General features: G+C 53.7%; 1 protein-coding gene across 1 annotated transcript; it reads left to right on the top strand.

Moving 5' to 3' along the window:
• The first annotated feature begins 41 nt into the window (after positions 1-41).
• MRPL21 (mitochondrial ribosomal protein L21) lies at positions 42-12,091 on the top strand. Its single transcript, XM_081238818.1, has 7 exons — positions 42-177; positions 3,477-3,534; positions 6,015-6,100; positions 7,241-7,404; positions 9,353-9,405; positions 9,778-9,881; positions 11,976-12,091. The coding sequence occupies exons 1-7, from the start codon at positions 78-80 to the stop codon at positions 12,038-12,040; spliced, it is 630 nt and encodes a 209-aa protein (XP_081094944.1). The 5' UTR covers positions 42-77; the 3' UTR covers positions 12,041-12,091.
• The last annotated feature ends 3,087 nt before the right edge of the window (positions 12,092-15,178 follow it).

Here is a 15,178-nt window from a genome sequence, read left to right as displayed (position 1 = left end):
TCTCTGCCGGGCCCGGTGCGTCGACGCACCAGGTTCGCGCCACTTCCGCTTCCGGTGTCGGTCTAGGCTGCGGGAAGATGGCAGCGGCTGTGGTGGCCTCGGCACTGCCGGTCACCTTCGGGCGGCTGGTGTCTGCATGCAGCCGCAGTGTCCTGAGAGCGTCGGGGTCCGGAGAGGGTGAGACCTTCGCCGCGGGGTGAAGGGAGGAAGCAGGGCGCCCCGCCGTCCCGCCACAAGTGTATCTGTGTCCGACCGATGTTAATCGCTTTTTTTGATTCGGTGATTACAACGCGGACTTTAGAGTTGGGGAAACCTGGGTTCAGATCCTGGTTCCTTTAGTTAGTAGCTTAAATGCTGATGAAAGCTCCCCAACTTCCATATAGGCTGTATTTAACCGGGGGAACAAACTGAGGCTCAGAGTGGTTAGGTAACTTGCTTATGGTCACACAGCAGGGAAGTGGACTGAATCAGACAACTCGGTCCGGCTCCAAGGCCTGTGCTTTAACCATCACCCGCAGGCTGCGAGCCACTCTTTGAGCCTCATTTTCCTCATCTGGAAAATGGTGATGAATGTCCTTGCCTAATGGTAACCAATCCAGCAAAAGCAACAGCTGTATTTTAGGCGCTGGGTTGTCATGAGGCTCAAAAAGATTATGTTTGTCAGAAACACTATAAACCTCTGTCTGAAACGGTTGGAGTGTGTATCTGTGTGAGGGAATGTTTATGTGTGTTTTAGAATTGGGTCTGAATGTCTATTTGATGATAATAAATAATTGTTCCCTTTTTTAGGTGTGATAATGATGTTGTGGTTGTGTCTTTGTAAAGAATCTTTATCTTTCATAGAAGTATACTGACAGTTGCTTTAATCACAGAGTTGGGCCAGAGGCACTGTGAATGAATCAAGCTTGGCCAAGAGTCGATAACTTTTGAGTCTAGGGAGAGATACAGGAGGACTCGCTCTTCTCTTTACTTTTGTATGCTTGTCATTTTCCATAATAAAACTTGGGTTTAAGCAGGCAGGGAAGTTTTTACAAAAGCAGTGGGACTTACTGCATTCTACCAACATAAAACCACCTCTAGAATGCTGTGTTCAATTCCAGACCCACTGTTTTCAGAGAGAAGCACAGATGAAGTGAACTGAGTAAAGAGAGGGTGACCAAAATGGTAAACAGGCAGGACCTTGAAGCGTGAGTGAAGGAAACAGGATGGACACTGGCACGGTCCTTAGGGAACTAAAGGATGATCCTGGGGCACCATTTGTTCCCAGTGGGGTCACTGCTAAGCTAAGACCATAGGCAAGGGTAGCAGATCAGGTGCAGAAACTTTGTGAGCTTTCATCGGTGGGATGGCTCTCAAGAGAGGCCAATCACAAGTTCCCAATCATGCAGTATTCCACAGGGGCTTCATTTGATGGCTTAGCAGAGTAGATTTCATTCATTTATTTGTATATTCACCGTTTATCGAGCACCTATTACAGGTCAAACACTGGTCCAGGATAGCGAATACATCAGTTATAAACATAAAACAATAATCCCTGCTTTTATGGAGCTAGCATTCTGACGCAGGGGGAAGGGTTGTGCAGAGAGGCAATTTTTTAAGAAGAAGCAAATTACATAGTATGTTCGAAGCTGTTAAGACTCATGGAGAAAAATAAAGCACGAGTTGGGAAGAAAGGGTTCAATTTTAAATAGGATGGGTGGGGAAGTCCTCTCTACTGAGACGGTATTTGAGTGGAGACCCAAAGGAAACAGGGGATTAGCCTGGGGGCCACGTGGGGTGGGGGAGCGTCCGGGGCAAGAGCAGTCAAGGCATAGGCCCTTGTACTTGGCATCTTCCAGGAATAGCCAGGAGGCCAGAACGGCAGGTGTGCAGTGAACAAGGGGAAGCTCGTGAGGCATGGGCTCAGAGAGACAGATGGAATCGCACTGCCCACTGCCCTGTCGGCCACTATAAGGACTTCAGCTTTTTCTCTGAGTGAAATGGGGTGTTCTTGTAGAGTTTCGCAAAGTAGTGACGTGATCTGACCTCAGTTTTAACAGGATCCCTCTAGCTGCTGTGCAGAGAAGGAGGCTAGGGTGAGAGCAGGGTGTTAGTAATAATCCAGGCTTGGGTGACTGAAGTGGTCAGAGCCTGGATCTCTCAAAGAGAGGCAAGGGGATTTGCTGATAGGTTGGCTGAGGGGTGTGAGAGAGAAGGGTCATAAATGACTGAGATTTGGGGCCTGAGCAACTAGAAAGATGGAGTCGCCATTACGTGAGATGGGGAGGGATGCGGGAGAAGCAGGCATGAGGGGCAGATCAGGAGCCTTTGTTAGGTTCTGAGACGCCTGTTAGACATGCAGGTGACGATGACAAAGAGACAGGTGTTTGTCGTGTCCGCCAGGCTGCAGGTGTAAACTTGGGAGTCACCAGTGTATAGGTGACATTTAAATTCATACAGTCACCAGAGGAACGGTCATAGGTAAAGAAGAGGTAAGATCCAATGTCTAAACCACAAGCACACCAAGATGGCAGAGGGGAAGAGAAACCAGCCCAGAAGACCAAGAATTGGGAACAACCGCTAATGAGTGAGCTTTAAAAGTGTGAATTTTATGGTTTATAAATTATAGCTCAATTGAAAAAGTAAAACCAACAGTAGTTATTGAGAAACCTGTCCTCTGCTTTTTGCACTTAAGCACCAGGCATTTTATTTCTGAGTCCTTCTCAGTAGGCTGTGGGTACCTTTGTCGGTGTATTAGTTATCTGCTGCTGTGTCCCAGATTACCCCCAAATCCAGCAGCTTAAGATACCTAACGTGTATTATGGTATGATGTCACACCATCGCTGACAGTCAGGATCCAGCAGCAGCTTAGCAGGTGCTTCTGGCTCCCAGTTTCTCATTAGATTCAAGTCAGGCTGTCAGCTGGGGCTGCAGAATCTGCTTTCCAGCTCCCTCCCTGGGCTGCTGGCAGGAGGCCCCTCCAGGGACTGCTCACAGCACAGCAGCCCCGCAGCAGAGATGAGAGAGGACGCCCAGGACAGCAGCTGCCCTTTTATAACTTAGTCTCGGAAGTGCCGTCCTGTCACTTCTGCCACATGCTGTTGGTCACAGAAACCAGCGCCCTGTCGGGGGACAACACACGGGTGAGAACGCCAGGAGGTGGGCTCATCGGGGCGTCCTGGAGGCCGCTCCCACACTGGGGCACCAAACAGGGCCTGAACTTAGTGGGCACTTGTGGTCAAGGTTAGCAGGTAGGTGATTTGGTTTTAGGCCCTTTTCAATGGTGTGATAAACACATCCTGGTGCTTATGGTAATAACCGGTAACTGTAAGTGATGTTCTTTTAGTTTTGTTGGCCTAGATTTTTCTGTAGACATGTCGTGATGTGGTGGTTTAAATCGGGTGCCAGTCACAATAGCGGCACTTGCACACTGAGCATTGTAAAGGGCAGTTTGTGTTTCGTATTAGTAACTACGTGTGTTTCTCTTATTCCCTCAGCTTCCCTGTGGTCTGCTTCTCGAAGGTTCAGTTCGCAGAGCGCTTCATTTCCACAAGGGTAATATCAAAATGTGGGTTTTGGTGACTCTCTTCCTTTCCTTTCTAAAGTCAAAACTTCAAACATTTGGGTTTTCAAGAATATTTAGTTTTCTTTTACCTTTTTTGACAGTATTTTTCTCAGACCCTTGACATATAGAAATACAGACAGAACCTCAAGCACCCAAAGACAAAGGTGTTCTGGGCCTTGCACAGCTGTGTCTTTCTAGGCAAAAGCTTTTAACTCCTAATTGGGGATTTATTTCCAACTGGGAAGGTCGAATCACAGGATGGTTGTGTCAGAATCTCTAGGAGGACCTTACGTAATTTGAAAGAGCACGTTCAGTGTTAAAGGAAAAACATAAAATTAATATAAACTACAGAAGGTAAATTTGACAAAATCATACTCAGGTATGAATACACAGGGTCCCGTCCCTGCCCCGCCCTGTCAGCCCTGGTTGCTGAGCAGGGTCACGCACTCTGAGCTTCGTTCCTCTTCGGCAAAATGGAAGCAATATTAGTCTCCATCTTAGTGGGTTTTCATGAGAGTCGAGTGAATTTCTGCATTTAAAGAACTTAGAAGGGAGCTTCCCTGCTGGCGCAGTGGTTAAGAATCCGCCTGCCAATGCAGGGGACACGGGTTCAATCCCTCGTCCAGGAAGATCACACATGCCGCGGAGCAACTAAGCCCGTGCGCCACAACTGCTGAACCTGCGCTCTAGAGCCCGCGAGCCATAACTACTGAAGCCCGCATTCCTAGAACCCGTGCTCCTCAACAAGAGAAGCCCCCGCGATGAGAAGCCTGTGCACAGCAACGAAGAGTAGCCCCCGCTCGCCGCAACTAGAGAAAGCCCACGCATAGCAACGAAGACCCAATGCAGCCAAAAATAAAATAAATTTTTTTAAAAAAAAGAGCTTAGGGCTTCCCTGGTGGCGCAGTGGTTGAGAGTCCGCCTGCCGATGCAGGGGACACGGGTTTGTGCCCCGGTCCGGGAAGATCCCACATGCAGCGGAGCGGCTGGTCCCATGAGCCATGGCCACTGAGCTTGCGCGTCCAGAGCCTGTGCTCCGCAACGGGAGAGGTCACAACAGTGAGAGGCCCGTGTACCGCAAAAAAAAAAAAAAGAGCTTAGAAAGACTTGTGGTTGCCGTGGGGGAGGGATGGATTGGGAATTTGGGATTAACAGATACAAAGTATTATACACAGAATGGATAAACGGCAGGGTCCTACTGTAGAGCATAGGGAACTATATTCAATCTCCTGAGATAAACCATGACAGAAAAGAATATAAAAAAGAATGTCTGTATGTGTATAACTATCACTATGCTGTACAGCAGAAATTAACACAACATTGTAAATCAACTATACTTCAATACAAAAATTAGAAAAAAAAAGAGCTTAGAAGAGCGCCTGGCACGTAGTAAGCTCTCAGTGCAGCCGCCTGCGCTCCTGCAGCGGAGATTCTCAGCAGGGGGGACGCAGGGCCTGGTGTTTCCCTAAAGGATCAGTGGGCACCCTGGGTGAGGGTGGAAGCAGAAACTCTAAGGGGCGCTTTCGTGAACTCGGCTGACTTCTGTGACCGCCGTGAGTGGCCACTGCTGCCCCCAGTCCCTTCCCAGGTTTGTCCCTCAGTCCTCGGCTGGCTGCTGCCGGGCCGCCCGGGGCAGCTCAGACACGATGCGCAACCGGGGTGCACAGCTTCATTTGGGGGCCAGTTGACTCCGGCAGGGAGGGCGTTCGCTCACTTCACAGGTCTGTTCAGCACCTTCTGTGACAGTGACGGGGGCCCTGGGCCCTGCTCTGGAAGCGGCAGGGCCCCCAGTTTTCTGGGGTCTTCTGGCTGGTCTGAGAGTTAAATTGACATGAAACAGGTTAACGGGAGAAAAGTCAAACCAAAGTTTAATAACCTATACACACAGGAGAGACCCAGGAGAAATGAGCCACTCGCCCAAATGGCCGAACCCCTCACCTTAAGTAGCACCTTCAGCTAAAGACAAAAGACGATGTTGAGGGTAGGGGTTTGAGACTTCAAAGGGGACGAAGGCAATTCACGTGGAGATGGAAAAGCAGATGTTTGGTGAATAAATGTTTGCTGGGCCTGCAGAGACAGTGGGGCAGGAGCGGCCTCGGATCTCTGGGCCCCCGTGTTCCTCGCAGCCATCTCTGGTGATGCTGTGTCCCAGGACAGGCCCTCCATCTCGAGTCTTTAAGGAAGCTGCGCGCAGACCCAGGCCTGCCTGCCTCCTGCCAAAGTTTCTTCCTGCGTCTTTTGGGCCTTGATTGTTTTCGGCTTGAAGTAATCTGCACGCCTGAGAGACATTTTGGGGCGGGCAGGTTTTGCTCGCCTACAGCTGCGGGGTCAGCTGTCCCGCCAGCCACACAAGCATCAGAGATGTGCTGGATCCTTGCCCTTCCTAGTGTGCTGAGCGCAGTCATTTCTCACACATCTTGAACTGTCTTTTCACGTGTGTGTGACCCACGTCTGTAAAATATTTTTACAGATACGTCCCTAAAACGTCACTGAGTTCACCACCTTGGCCAGAAGTTGTTGTGCCAGACCCCATCGAGGAGGCCAGACACCACGCAGGTAAGAGAGGCAGAAGCTAGGGGGTGGCGCCCCTGCTTCCACCACAGAGGGGGCCTCCTGGCCACGGAACAAGGACTTCACGTTTCCAGGTGCCCGAGACATAGCGCAGCGTGAAAGCTCAGGTTCGCTCAACACCAGAGTTCAAAACCCTCATTCGTTGAGCCAATCCTCCTAGGGCACCAAGGCACCAGCCGAGTTGCAGGCAGGTAATGCGGGTGGCGCAAGGGCCGGGGCCCAGCTCTGTCTCCCCGCTGTTGGTAGAAACGGGAGTTCAGGGAAGAGGAACAACGTGCCCGGTCATCGGTGGAAGCCGGCCCCAGCCCAGGTGTTCGAGAGGCCATCAGGGTGTCGGGAGGCATGTCAGACAGAATGCGTGTCGCCAGGAGGGCAGTGTGGCCACCACGCCCAGCACCGAGAGGGAGTGCAAGATCCTCAGTTTCCAAAAGCTGGAAGTCCATAGTAATGCGTGGAATCTTCCAATTTTTAAACACTATTTCGGATGCTGTGCCCGAAAAGTAAAACTGCAGGCGAGGTTCCGGCCTCTTGGCCAGGTGCAGCCGAGGGCTTGACTCGGTTTCCAGGGCAGACACCTTGCTGTGCGCCCAGCCCCAGGCGAGGCCGGGAGGGTTGGGACGGGAGAGAATGGCCGGGCCTAAGGCGAGGTGGTGACCGTAGGAGCGGGCAGTGGGTGTGGGCGGACGCGAGCAGGAAGCATCCAGCGCCATGAGGGATAATTCTAGGTTTTCCTTGTCCACAAGAAGGCCTCTCTTCTCACTTGGCGAGGCCGCTGGCTCGTTGTTAATAACGACTGGGAATGAAACCAGGTGAGGGTTTCTCCACCGCAGGGTCAGAGAAACCAAGCCAGGCGCGCCGAGCGCTCAGGCCGGAGGATGGCAGGGGGATGGGGGCTTCTGTGCCGTCAGGGCACGATCGTCTGTAAGAATCCCGTGTGCCCCGCGCACCCCAGTGCCAGCTCCTGGGAGCAGCGGCTCACCCTGGCCCGCGGTGGGGAGAGCACAGAGGAGCTGCTGACACGCGCCCTGCCGCCGCTCCAGGGGCGCTCAGGGTCGCGGCTGCGGCGGGGCGGTGGGCACCCGGGTGAGGGTGAAGCTGTGACCCTGAGCGCCCTTCTCCCCACAGAGGTGGTGGAGAAGGTGAATGAGCTGATCGCCCGGGGCCACTACGGCAGGCTCTTCGCCGTGGTGCACTTTGCCAGCCACCAGTGGAAGGTGACCTCTGAAGACCTGATTCTAATTGAAAACAAGTTAGACGTGGCGTGTGGAGAGAGGATCCGGTTGGAGAAGGTGAGACTGTGGGTCGGCTTCAGCTCTGGGGACGCGGCAGGCTGGCCGCGTGGGCACGGTGGGGTCAGGGGAGTGTGAGCAGAGCTGCTCCCTGAGGACGGCCCCACTCGGTAGGGCCCCTCCTTACAGGGAGACGATCAGCACGTTTCTCTAAGGAGAAGCGTGTGTCTGTCTCACGTCAGACAGAGAAGGGTTTGTCTCACGTCTCCTTAGTGTATTCTTAGAGGAGAATATCTGATCACAGGTACAGTGAAAATCCCAGTTAGGGATGTAAAGAGTTCTCAGGCCCAGATTTATAAAGAGAAAATGTTCCGTTTCGGCTCTAACACACCCCTGACGTTAGGCGTGACAGCTGCCGCTGTGCTGAACAGTGAGCACTGGTTGAGAGGCATCTCGCAGGGCGCTGGCCATCTTCCGACCGTCCTGAACTGCTGTGTGGTGTGTCCTGCATGTTTAGCCAAGTGCTTCGGCCCTCCGCTTATGATTCTGTTTGCTGTGTTCGGGGGCCTATTTGGTTTTTGCCTATTCTACTTCTGTTCATAAAACTGTAGATAAAATATGAGATTTCTGTCCCGGATCATTTTTTTAGGACGTGGTTAACTGTTGGTATGATGTGATATAAAATACGGTTTTCTTTATAATTTAAAACTCCGCCTTCCTTTGTGATTGTAGATTCTTTGCATATTTACACCCAGGGGAGCATTAAACTCTCCTTTCTCAGATAGTCTTCCCACAGCCTGTGATGCGAGCAGGACCACGGCTCAGGCTGAACCAGGGCGCTGTGTGGACGCCAGCAGCCAGCACAGTCCTTCTCCTCGGTCACCCCCGTGGCTCTGTCATGAGCTCATGAACAAGAGTACATTTACCTTTCACATCTAAAACAAGAGACTTCTGGAGTGTGTTTGTGAGGATTTCTAAAAAGCCATTATTTTGAAACATTTCACATTAACAAAAACATGGGAAGCTCCACCTAATGCAGGTGGTTTTTCATAACGTAGGAAACCCAGCAATAGAGAATGTGTCGGGCTGAGAGTGAGTCAAGCAAGGTTTCATTATTTGTCATCACCTAACATACATAGCCCACTGATGTTATTGTAGAATAGGCTTTGTCTTTAGACATTTAAGCTTAATGCGGTCAAGGTTTTTTCTTATCAGGAGAATTTCAGACAGTCTCCCAATGTCTAATGAGAACCCCACTGCACTTGGGTCGCAGAACTGTCTTCATCTGAGGCCACACTTAGCGTCACAGTTCCCCTCCAGTGAGAGAGGCTGCCTGGCCGTGCAGGATTTTGCAGTCATTAAAAGAATACCTTGGGGCTTCCCTGGTGGCGCAGTGGTTGAGAGTCCGCCTGCCGATGCAGGGGACACGGGTTCGTGCCCCAGTCCAGGAAGATCCCACATGCCGCGGAGCGGCTGGGCCCGTGAGCCATGGCCGCTGAGCCTGCGCGTCCGGAGCCTGTGTTCCGCAACGGGAGAGGCCACAACAGTGAGAGGCCCACGTACCGCAAAAAGAAAAATTAAAAAAAAGAATACCTTGAACCTCAACCTTTGCAGTATCAGCAGGACTGTGAACTGTATAAAAGACACCACGGTCTGGTTTGTGCATTTTTTCCCCGTATGTATTATACTTCAATAAAAAGTTGTTATTTTTTTAAAAGCCACTGTTGCCATAGGAGGTTACCCGCTCACCCGGATGACCGAGTTCCACGTGTCCGGGTCTGACGGCGCGGGCATGTCCGCAGGCAGCCCGGCACCCCTGCACACACAGCCACGCGCCAGCTGGCACCCCCTCTGTCCCAGGTTGAGGGAGTCGCTAGTTAGATAGCAGAGGAAGCCTATGTTTTGGTTTCGGGGAACTGACACCTTGCTTCCTTTCCAGCGTGCTCGGGTCACTGCCTGTTCTAGGGGCTTTGTGTTATTTGCTGGTAACACGCCTGTTTGATTCCAGGTCTTGCTGGTTGGGGCCGATGACTTCACGCTGCTTGGCAGACCCCTCCTCGGGTAACGTGCTCTCAGGTGCCGGCGGGGAGGCTGGGCAGAGGGGCTCCCGTCACACCCGCTGCAACCACCAAGCTCAACACGCGCACGCTTGTCACCGTGGGAGTGTAGCATCCCGCGTACAGAGCATCCAGGACAAATCGTTGACCTGTTACTCATTCATTGCAGTTTGGCCCTTTTAAGATTTGCTGTGGGACGACACTGTTCTTTGTTGTGCTTTTTGGTAGTTTTCACAGTGCCTGCAGGGAGGGCGTATGACGTTGATAACTGGCAGAAAAGGAAGTTAAACTTTATTTAGATGTTCTCATGTAAAGCACTAGTAAAACTGAAAAATAATCAGGAAGGGACATTACTGTTTGTTTTCTTCTCTTCCAGAAAGGATCTTGTTCAAGTAGAAGCCACAGTCATTGAAAAGACAGAATCGTGGCCAAAAATCAATATGAGATTCAAGAAAAGGAAAAACTACAAAAGGAAAAGAAGTAAGTTGGAGAAAGCGTGGCTGCTGTGTTCCCGTCCTCTGGGTGTTGCCCCGTGTCCTGCACTGGGCCACGTTGGACGAGGCCCTGCCCTCTGCCGGGCGCTCTTAGGGGTGCAGTGGCCCAGAGACCAGTGAGACCAGTGAGAGCTCTGCCCGCATCCTGGCTCTGCGGGGAGGGGCGGGTAGCAGTCGCTAACCACTCCGGGCCTTGTGGAGGGCGTTGCCCTGGGAGACGTCAGGGGCAGCTGGGTTCCTGCCGGAAAACCCAGAAGCAGGTCACGTGTCCACCACGGGGAATGGACGAGCAAACGGAGATTCCCTCAGTGGGATGTTGTCCAGTGCAGTGGACGGCCCACCTCCACACGGCAGGGATGATCTTAGGCTATGTGAGGGTGAGGCCGAGTCGTGAAGCCCGGAGGTGGGCGCAGAGCTCAGCCTCGTGCTGCGGGGCACACGCTCGCGCCCGCACACGTTATGCACACACATAACGATGGCACCTTTTTAAAGGAAGAACGGTATGTGCAGAATCACGGGTGTGGCTGCCTCCGGAGGGGCGTGGGGCGGGGAAGGAAGGAGTCACAAATGCAGAGTGAGCGTGTGTTGGGGTGGACAGCACCTCAGCCAGGAAGGGAGGAAGCGGCGGCGGGAAGGGCCGGCACCCGAGGGGGGGACTTCACAGCAGGGGCCTCCCCCAGGGGCGCAGGCAGGGCCTGGTGAGCGGGAGTGGAGAGGCCGCCGCACCCAGCGGCCTTGTGGTGACTTGTGGGAGTTGGCGGCTCAGCGTAGGGACAGGAGGGGAGCCTGTGCCCTGAGTGGGGGCAGGAGACCCCCTCTCCCTGCCCGGCCTCACAGAGCAGGGCTGAGACGAGGGTTCAGGGAGGGGTCCCCCTCGGCCCTCACCCAGCCGTTGCTGCCCGCTTTCCGCGGCCTGGGCTGTGTCTCCCCCGTCTCCCTGACCCCACGCGACCTTTTGTTCCCATCCAGAGCCCCCTGCCATTGCCCAGTAAACCCACAAGCGGGAACAGAAAGGTCCCTGCAGAGGCCTCCACTGGAGGTCACAGCCCCTTGGGGCGGGACCCACAGGCTGCCAGCATCTTGTCTCAGGAAGTGTGCAGTTGGCCCCCTGTATCCCCATCTGCTACACTCGCAGAGTCAGCCAGCCACGGATTGAACATTTGCAGGAGGGACTTCCCCGGCGGTCCAGTGGTTGACTCCGCTCTTCCAATGCAGGGGGCACAGGTTTGATCCCTGGCCAGGGAACTAAGATCCCACGTGCCACAACTAAGAGCCCGCATGCCGCAGGGCCAAAAAAAAAAAAAAAAAGAAAAGAAAATTTGCAGGAAAAAAAATTCCAGAGAGTTCCAAAAAGCAAAACTTGAATTTGCTTCACCAAGTACTTACATAGGATCTATATTATACATTGTATTTACACCTGTTCATATGGCGTTTACAGTGTTTTAGGCCTCACATGTGACCTAGAGATGGTTTAGAGTATATGGGAGGGTGTGTGTAGGTTACATGCAGACACTAGGCCATCTTATTAAGGGGCTTGAGCATCCTTGGATGCCGGTGTCCTCGGGGGTCCTGGAACCCTTCCCCTGCAGATAACAAGGGATGATGTATGTCTCCCACAATCCTCGGTTACAAACGGTGAAACGTACCAGAGGCGGTAGCTTCAGCTTTACTAGAGTTGGGTCAGTAGGGAGCCTCTCCTGTACCCTCCGCCACCTCCAGTAGCCTCAGCGTAGCCAGAAGGGGTTCCCCCCTACCCATGCAGGGCAGGGGTCTCTGGGCACGTGGGGGAGGCCAGGCTGGGGGCCGCAGCAAGGGCGCCCCTGGCCTCCAGGCCCCGGGGCGTTGCAGCCCCCGTGGGGTCTGACGGCGCTCACGGAGTGAGTGGTGAGGCAGGTGGTCAGCGATGACCAAAAACCACGGCCTGTGGGACATCACTGGGTGGCCAGTCCCGCCCAGCTGCGGGGCGGTGCTGGTGCAAGGCAGACCCTTGAGGAAAGAGCGGGCAGCGGCTGGGTCTCGCGGTAGCTGGTTGACAGCATCCAGATCTGTGTTCATGCCCGGGCCCTGCTCTGTCTTGCAGTTATCGTGAGTCCTCAGACCGTCCTCCGGATAAACACCATCAAGATTGCTCCATGTCTGTGCTGATCGTCCAGCTAATGTTTCTAGAAATATAAAAATAAATCCATTTTCCGAGGAGACCGGGTTTCTGTGTTCTGGTGCAGATAGCTGTGCTGTAAAAAGCCCAGTCCTGTTGTGGATTGTTTGAGGCTGAGCACCCTGACTGGGAGCTCACTCTCAGTAAGGGATAGCCTCCCTTATAGCTGGAGAGACAGGCATCCGGGGAGAGTTACAGGCGCGGCCCTCCCAGGGCTGGAGCCTGGATGCTTGTGTAAGAGACACACTGATATTACTGGCTGCCCTCCACCGGGCACCACAGGGGCGTGATGTGGGGGACACGGCTGGGGCCCAGGAGCTGACGCCAGGAGAGACACGATCTGGATTCCACTCCTGGGCAAGATGTACAAAAACATGAGCAAATTCCCATCCCTTGGGTAATCCAATTACCTGTTTCTAGTGATTTGCTTTTCTAAGAAGCTGAGATGCAAACCAGGCATCTGGGTGCAGAGTCCGTGCCCTTGTCCTTTTGCTCCGCTGGGTCCAGCAGGGAAGGAGGGCCACAGTGCCCGAGGCGGGGGCACTATGTCCAAGTCCAGGGTGTGGCGGTGGGGCTGCAGAGCTGGGGCGGCGCAGCACGTTCTAGGAACTGGATGTGAAGTGACCAAGCAGAGGGGCCGGAGCAGTTTTGAACCTGATCCTGAAGGCAGCTTCCTGTCCCAGAAGGGTTGGGGGCAGCTGTCTGGGGCGGGTCAGGCCGGCAGCTGACCCCTGTGACAAGGGAGGGATCCCGAACCAGACTGGCCAGGGCTGGAGGGCAGGTGGAAGGACGTGGAGGTGGGGGTCGAGTGTAGGGAACGGGGGGCTCCCAGACGGCTCAGGCCTCTGGTTCTGGGTCCTTCACAGAGGCCGGGCTTCCTCCAAGAGAATAGTTGGGGCTTACAAGGGACACAATAAAACCCTTTATCAAACTGTGGTTAATACTTTCTTCCAGAGTCCTATGACGGGAGAATGAGCAAGGCAGGCGGCACTGTACCAGGAGGCCTACCCCTCTCCTCCCTGCCCCCTTTCAGGTACCCAGTCACCCTCAGGGATGCTGGCTGGCCAGGCCCGTGGGGACACTCCCCCTCCTGCAGTGCCCTCCATGTACAGCAGGGGGCAGCAGTCCTGCTGGATGCAGAGATTCTGGATTCCGGCTGCTGGTTGCTGGCTGCAGTGCCCCTGGGGTGGGCGGCAGGGGTGGTGGGCCAACCTCAGAGCGTGGGTGCTCTCCCTCTGACACCGCTGCGTCAGGATCTGTGATAACTTTCCACGCTGTATCTCGTGCAGACTGCTCTGAGAGCCACGGCTCTGGATCCCGGGGCCTGGCTCTCTCCGGGTCCTCTCAGCCAGCCTAGGGCCCGCTCCTGTGGTCCTTTTTACCTGTGCAGGTAAGATGGGAATCACCTTCCACATCCTTCAACTTATGCGCATCCATGTGCTTGAAATACAGAACAGATTCTGAAGTCGTCTGCTGTAGTCAGGCAGCACAGCTTACATAGTTGGGGAGGGGGGTGGGTGGCTCCGGACCCAGACTGACCTGGTGTGAACCCCAGACCCACCCCCCAAGGAGTCCTTGGGCACGTTATCTGGTCCCTGGGCCTCAACTTCCTCATCCCTCAAATGGGGGCGATACTAGTACCCACCCGCTGGACCACCATGAGGATTCTGGGTGACAGCAACTGCTCAGCCTAGTCAGCATTTGTGATCCTAGAAAGAGGTGGAGCCACCGTGTTCTGGGGAACTGGTGACGTGCCCATAAAGCATGGCCATCGGTGTCGAACTGGTGAAAGATTACTCCTTTTGAAAACTGGACTGGGCATCATTCACAATAGCCAGGAAGCAGCAATGGCTCGTGTCCATCCTGATGGATAAACAAGTGTAGTCTACCCGTACAATGGACGTGTTTATTCAGCAATAAGAAAGGAATGGTTAGGCCTCCATGCTTCCACTGCAGGGGGCACAGGTTCGATCCCTGATTGGGGAACTAGGATCCTGCAAGCCGCCACAGCCAAAAGAAAGAAAGGAATGGCTCTGACCCTCGCTACAGCAGTGAGAGAAGCCAGACACGAAAGGACAAATATTGTATGATTCTACTTACGTGAAATACCCAGAATAGACAGATTCATAGAGACGGAAAGTAGGTGAGCGGTCGTCAGGGGCTGGGGGAGGGGAAACAGAATTCTCACTTCCTGGGCACCCGGTTTCTGTTTGACGTCCTAAAAAAAGTCCGGAAGTGGATAGTGTGATGGTTCACAACATTGTCAATGTCATTAATGCCGATGAATTGTCAGTTAAAAGTGGTTAAGTTGGTAAATTGTATGTTATGTATATTTCACCACAACTTTTTTTTTTTTTTTTTTAACAAAGTGAATCAGTCATACATATACATCTGTTCCCACATCCCTTCCCTCATGCATCTCCCTCCCTCCCACCCTCACCACAACTTTTTAAACATAGGGAAAAACCCCACTAGGTTAATGAGTCACATCAGTTGACTGGAAAAAAAAAGGCAAAACTTGGATTCCCGTGGCTGTCGTTGATGACTGTTCCCTCCCAGCTGTTCTTGGCCGGTGACTGGACACTGCAGCTGCAGGTCACCTGGGCTTGGCAGGGGGCTCCAGCCACACCACCCTCACCGCCTGTCACCTCGCTGCCTGCTGGGCCCTCCCAGGCCGGTGTCTCTGTTCCCTTTTCCACAGGAATACTTGGCTGCTCGGTCTGCAGTGGGGCCTTCACCCTGGCCTCCAAGCACCTGCTTGCCTCCCTGCCCCGCCTCACCCCATTAATCCAGACCCCAGCCCAGTGGGCACCACCTTGGCCTTGCCCAGCTCCCGAGCTCAGGCTGCCCCTCCATCCTCCGCCCAGTTCACTCCGCCGGACTGCAGGGCTAACCCTCTCAGGGCCAGGTGTGGCCCGAGACCCGAGTCTGCTCTCACCCCAAAACCTCCCAGCGGGTCCAGACAGATAGTGGGGGGGGGAGCATGTAGGGGGAGCGTGAAAGGGGACAGTGGGATGCAGGACAGCCCCAGGCAAGCACGAGGGCTTTGATCAGAGTGTCACCTCCGTTACTAACCAGGGGGCCTGGCTGCTGATGAAACGTGTCACTAGCTCAGATGGGGCTGTGGA

Source organism: Mesoplodon bidens (assembly GCF_964165515.1).
Source record: "Mesoplodon bidens genome assembly, chromosome: 7".
In the NCBI taxonomy this organism is placed as follows: Eukaryota; Metazoa; Chordata; class Mammalia; order Artiodactyla; family Ziphiidae; genus Mesoplodon; species Mesoplodon bidens.
Note: the sequence above shows the minus strand (reverse complement) of the source record. Positions and strands in the feature narration are given on the sequence as shown.

Bases quoted from the DNA above. Each gene is read 5' to 3' on its own strand.
- MRPL21 (XM_081238818.1), top strand. From the start codon at position 78: ATGGCAGCGGCTGTGGTGGCCTCGGCACTGCCGGTCACCTTCGGGCGG. The intron at 178-3,476 runs GTGAGACCTTCG...TTATTCCCTCAG, and splicing joins AGCGTCGGGGTCCGGAGAGG to CTTCCCTGTGGTCTGCTTCT. The intron at 9,882-11,975 runs GTAAGTTGGAGA...TCTGTCTTGCAG, and splicing joins AAACTACAAAAGGAAAAGAA to TTATCGTGAGTCCTCAGACC.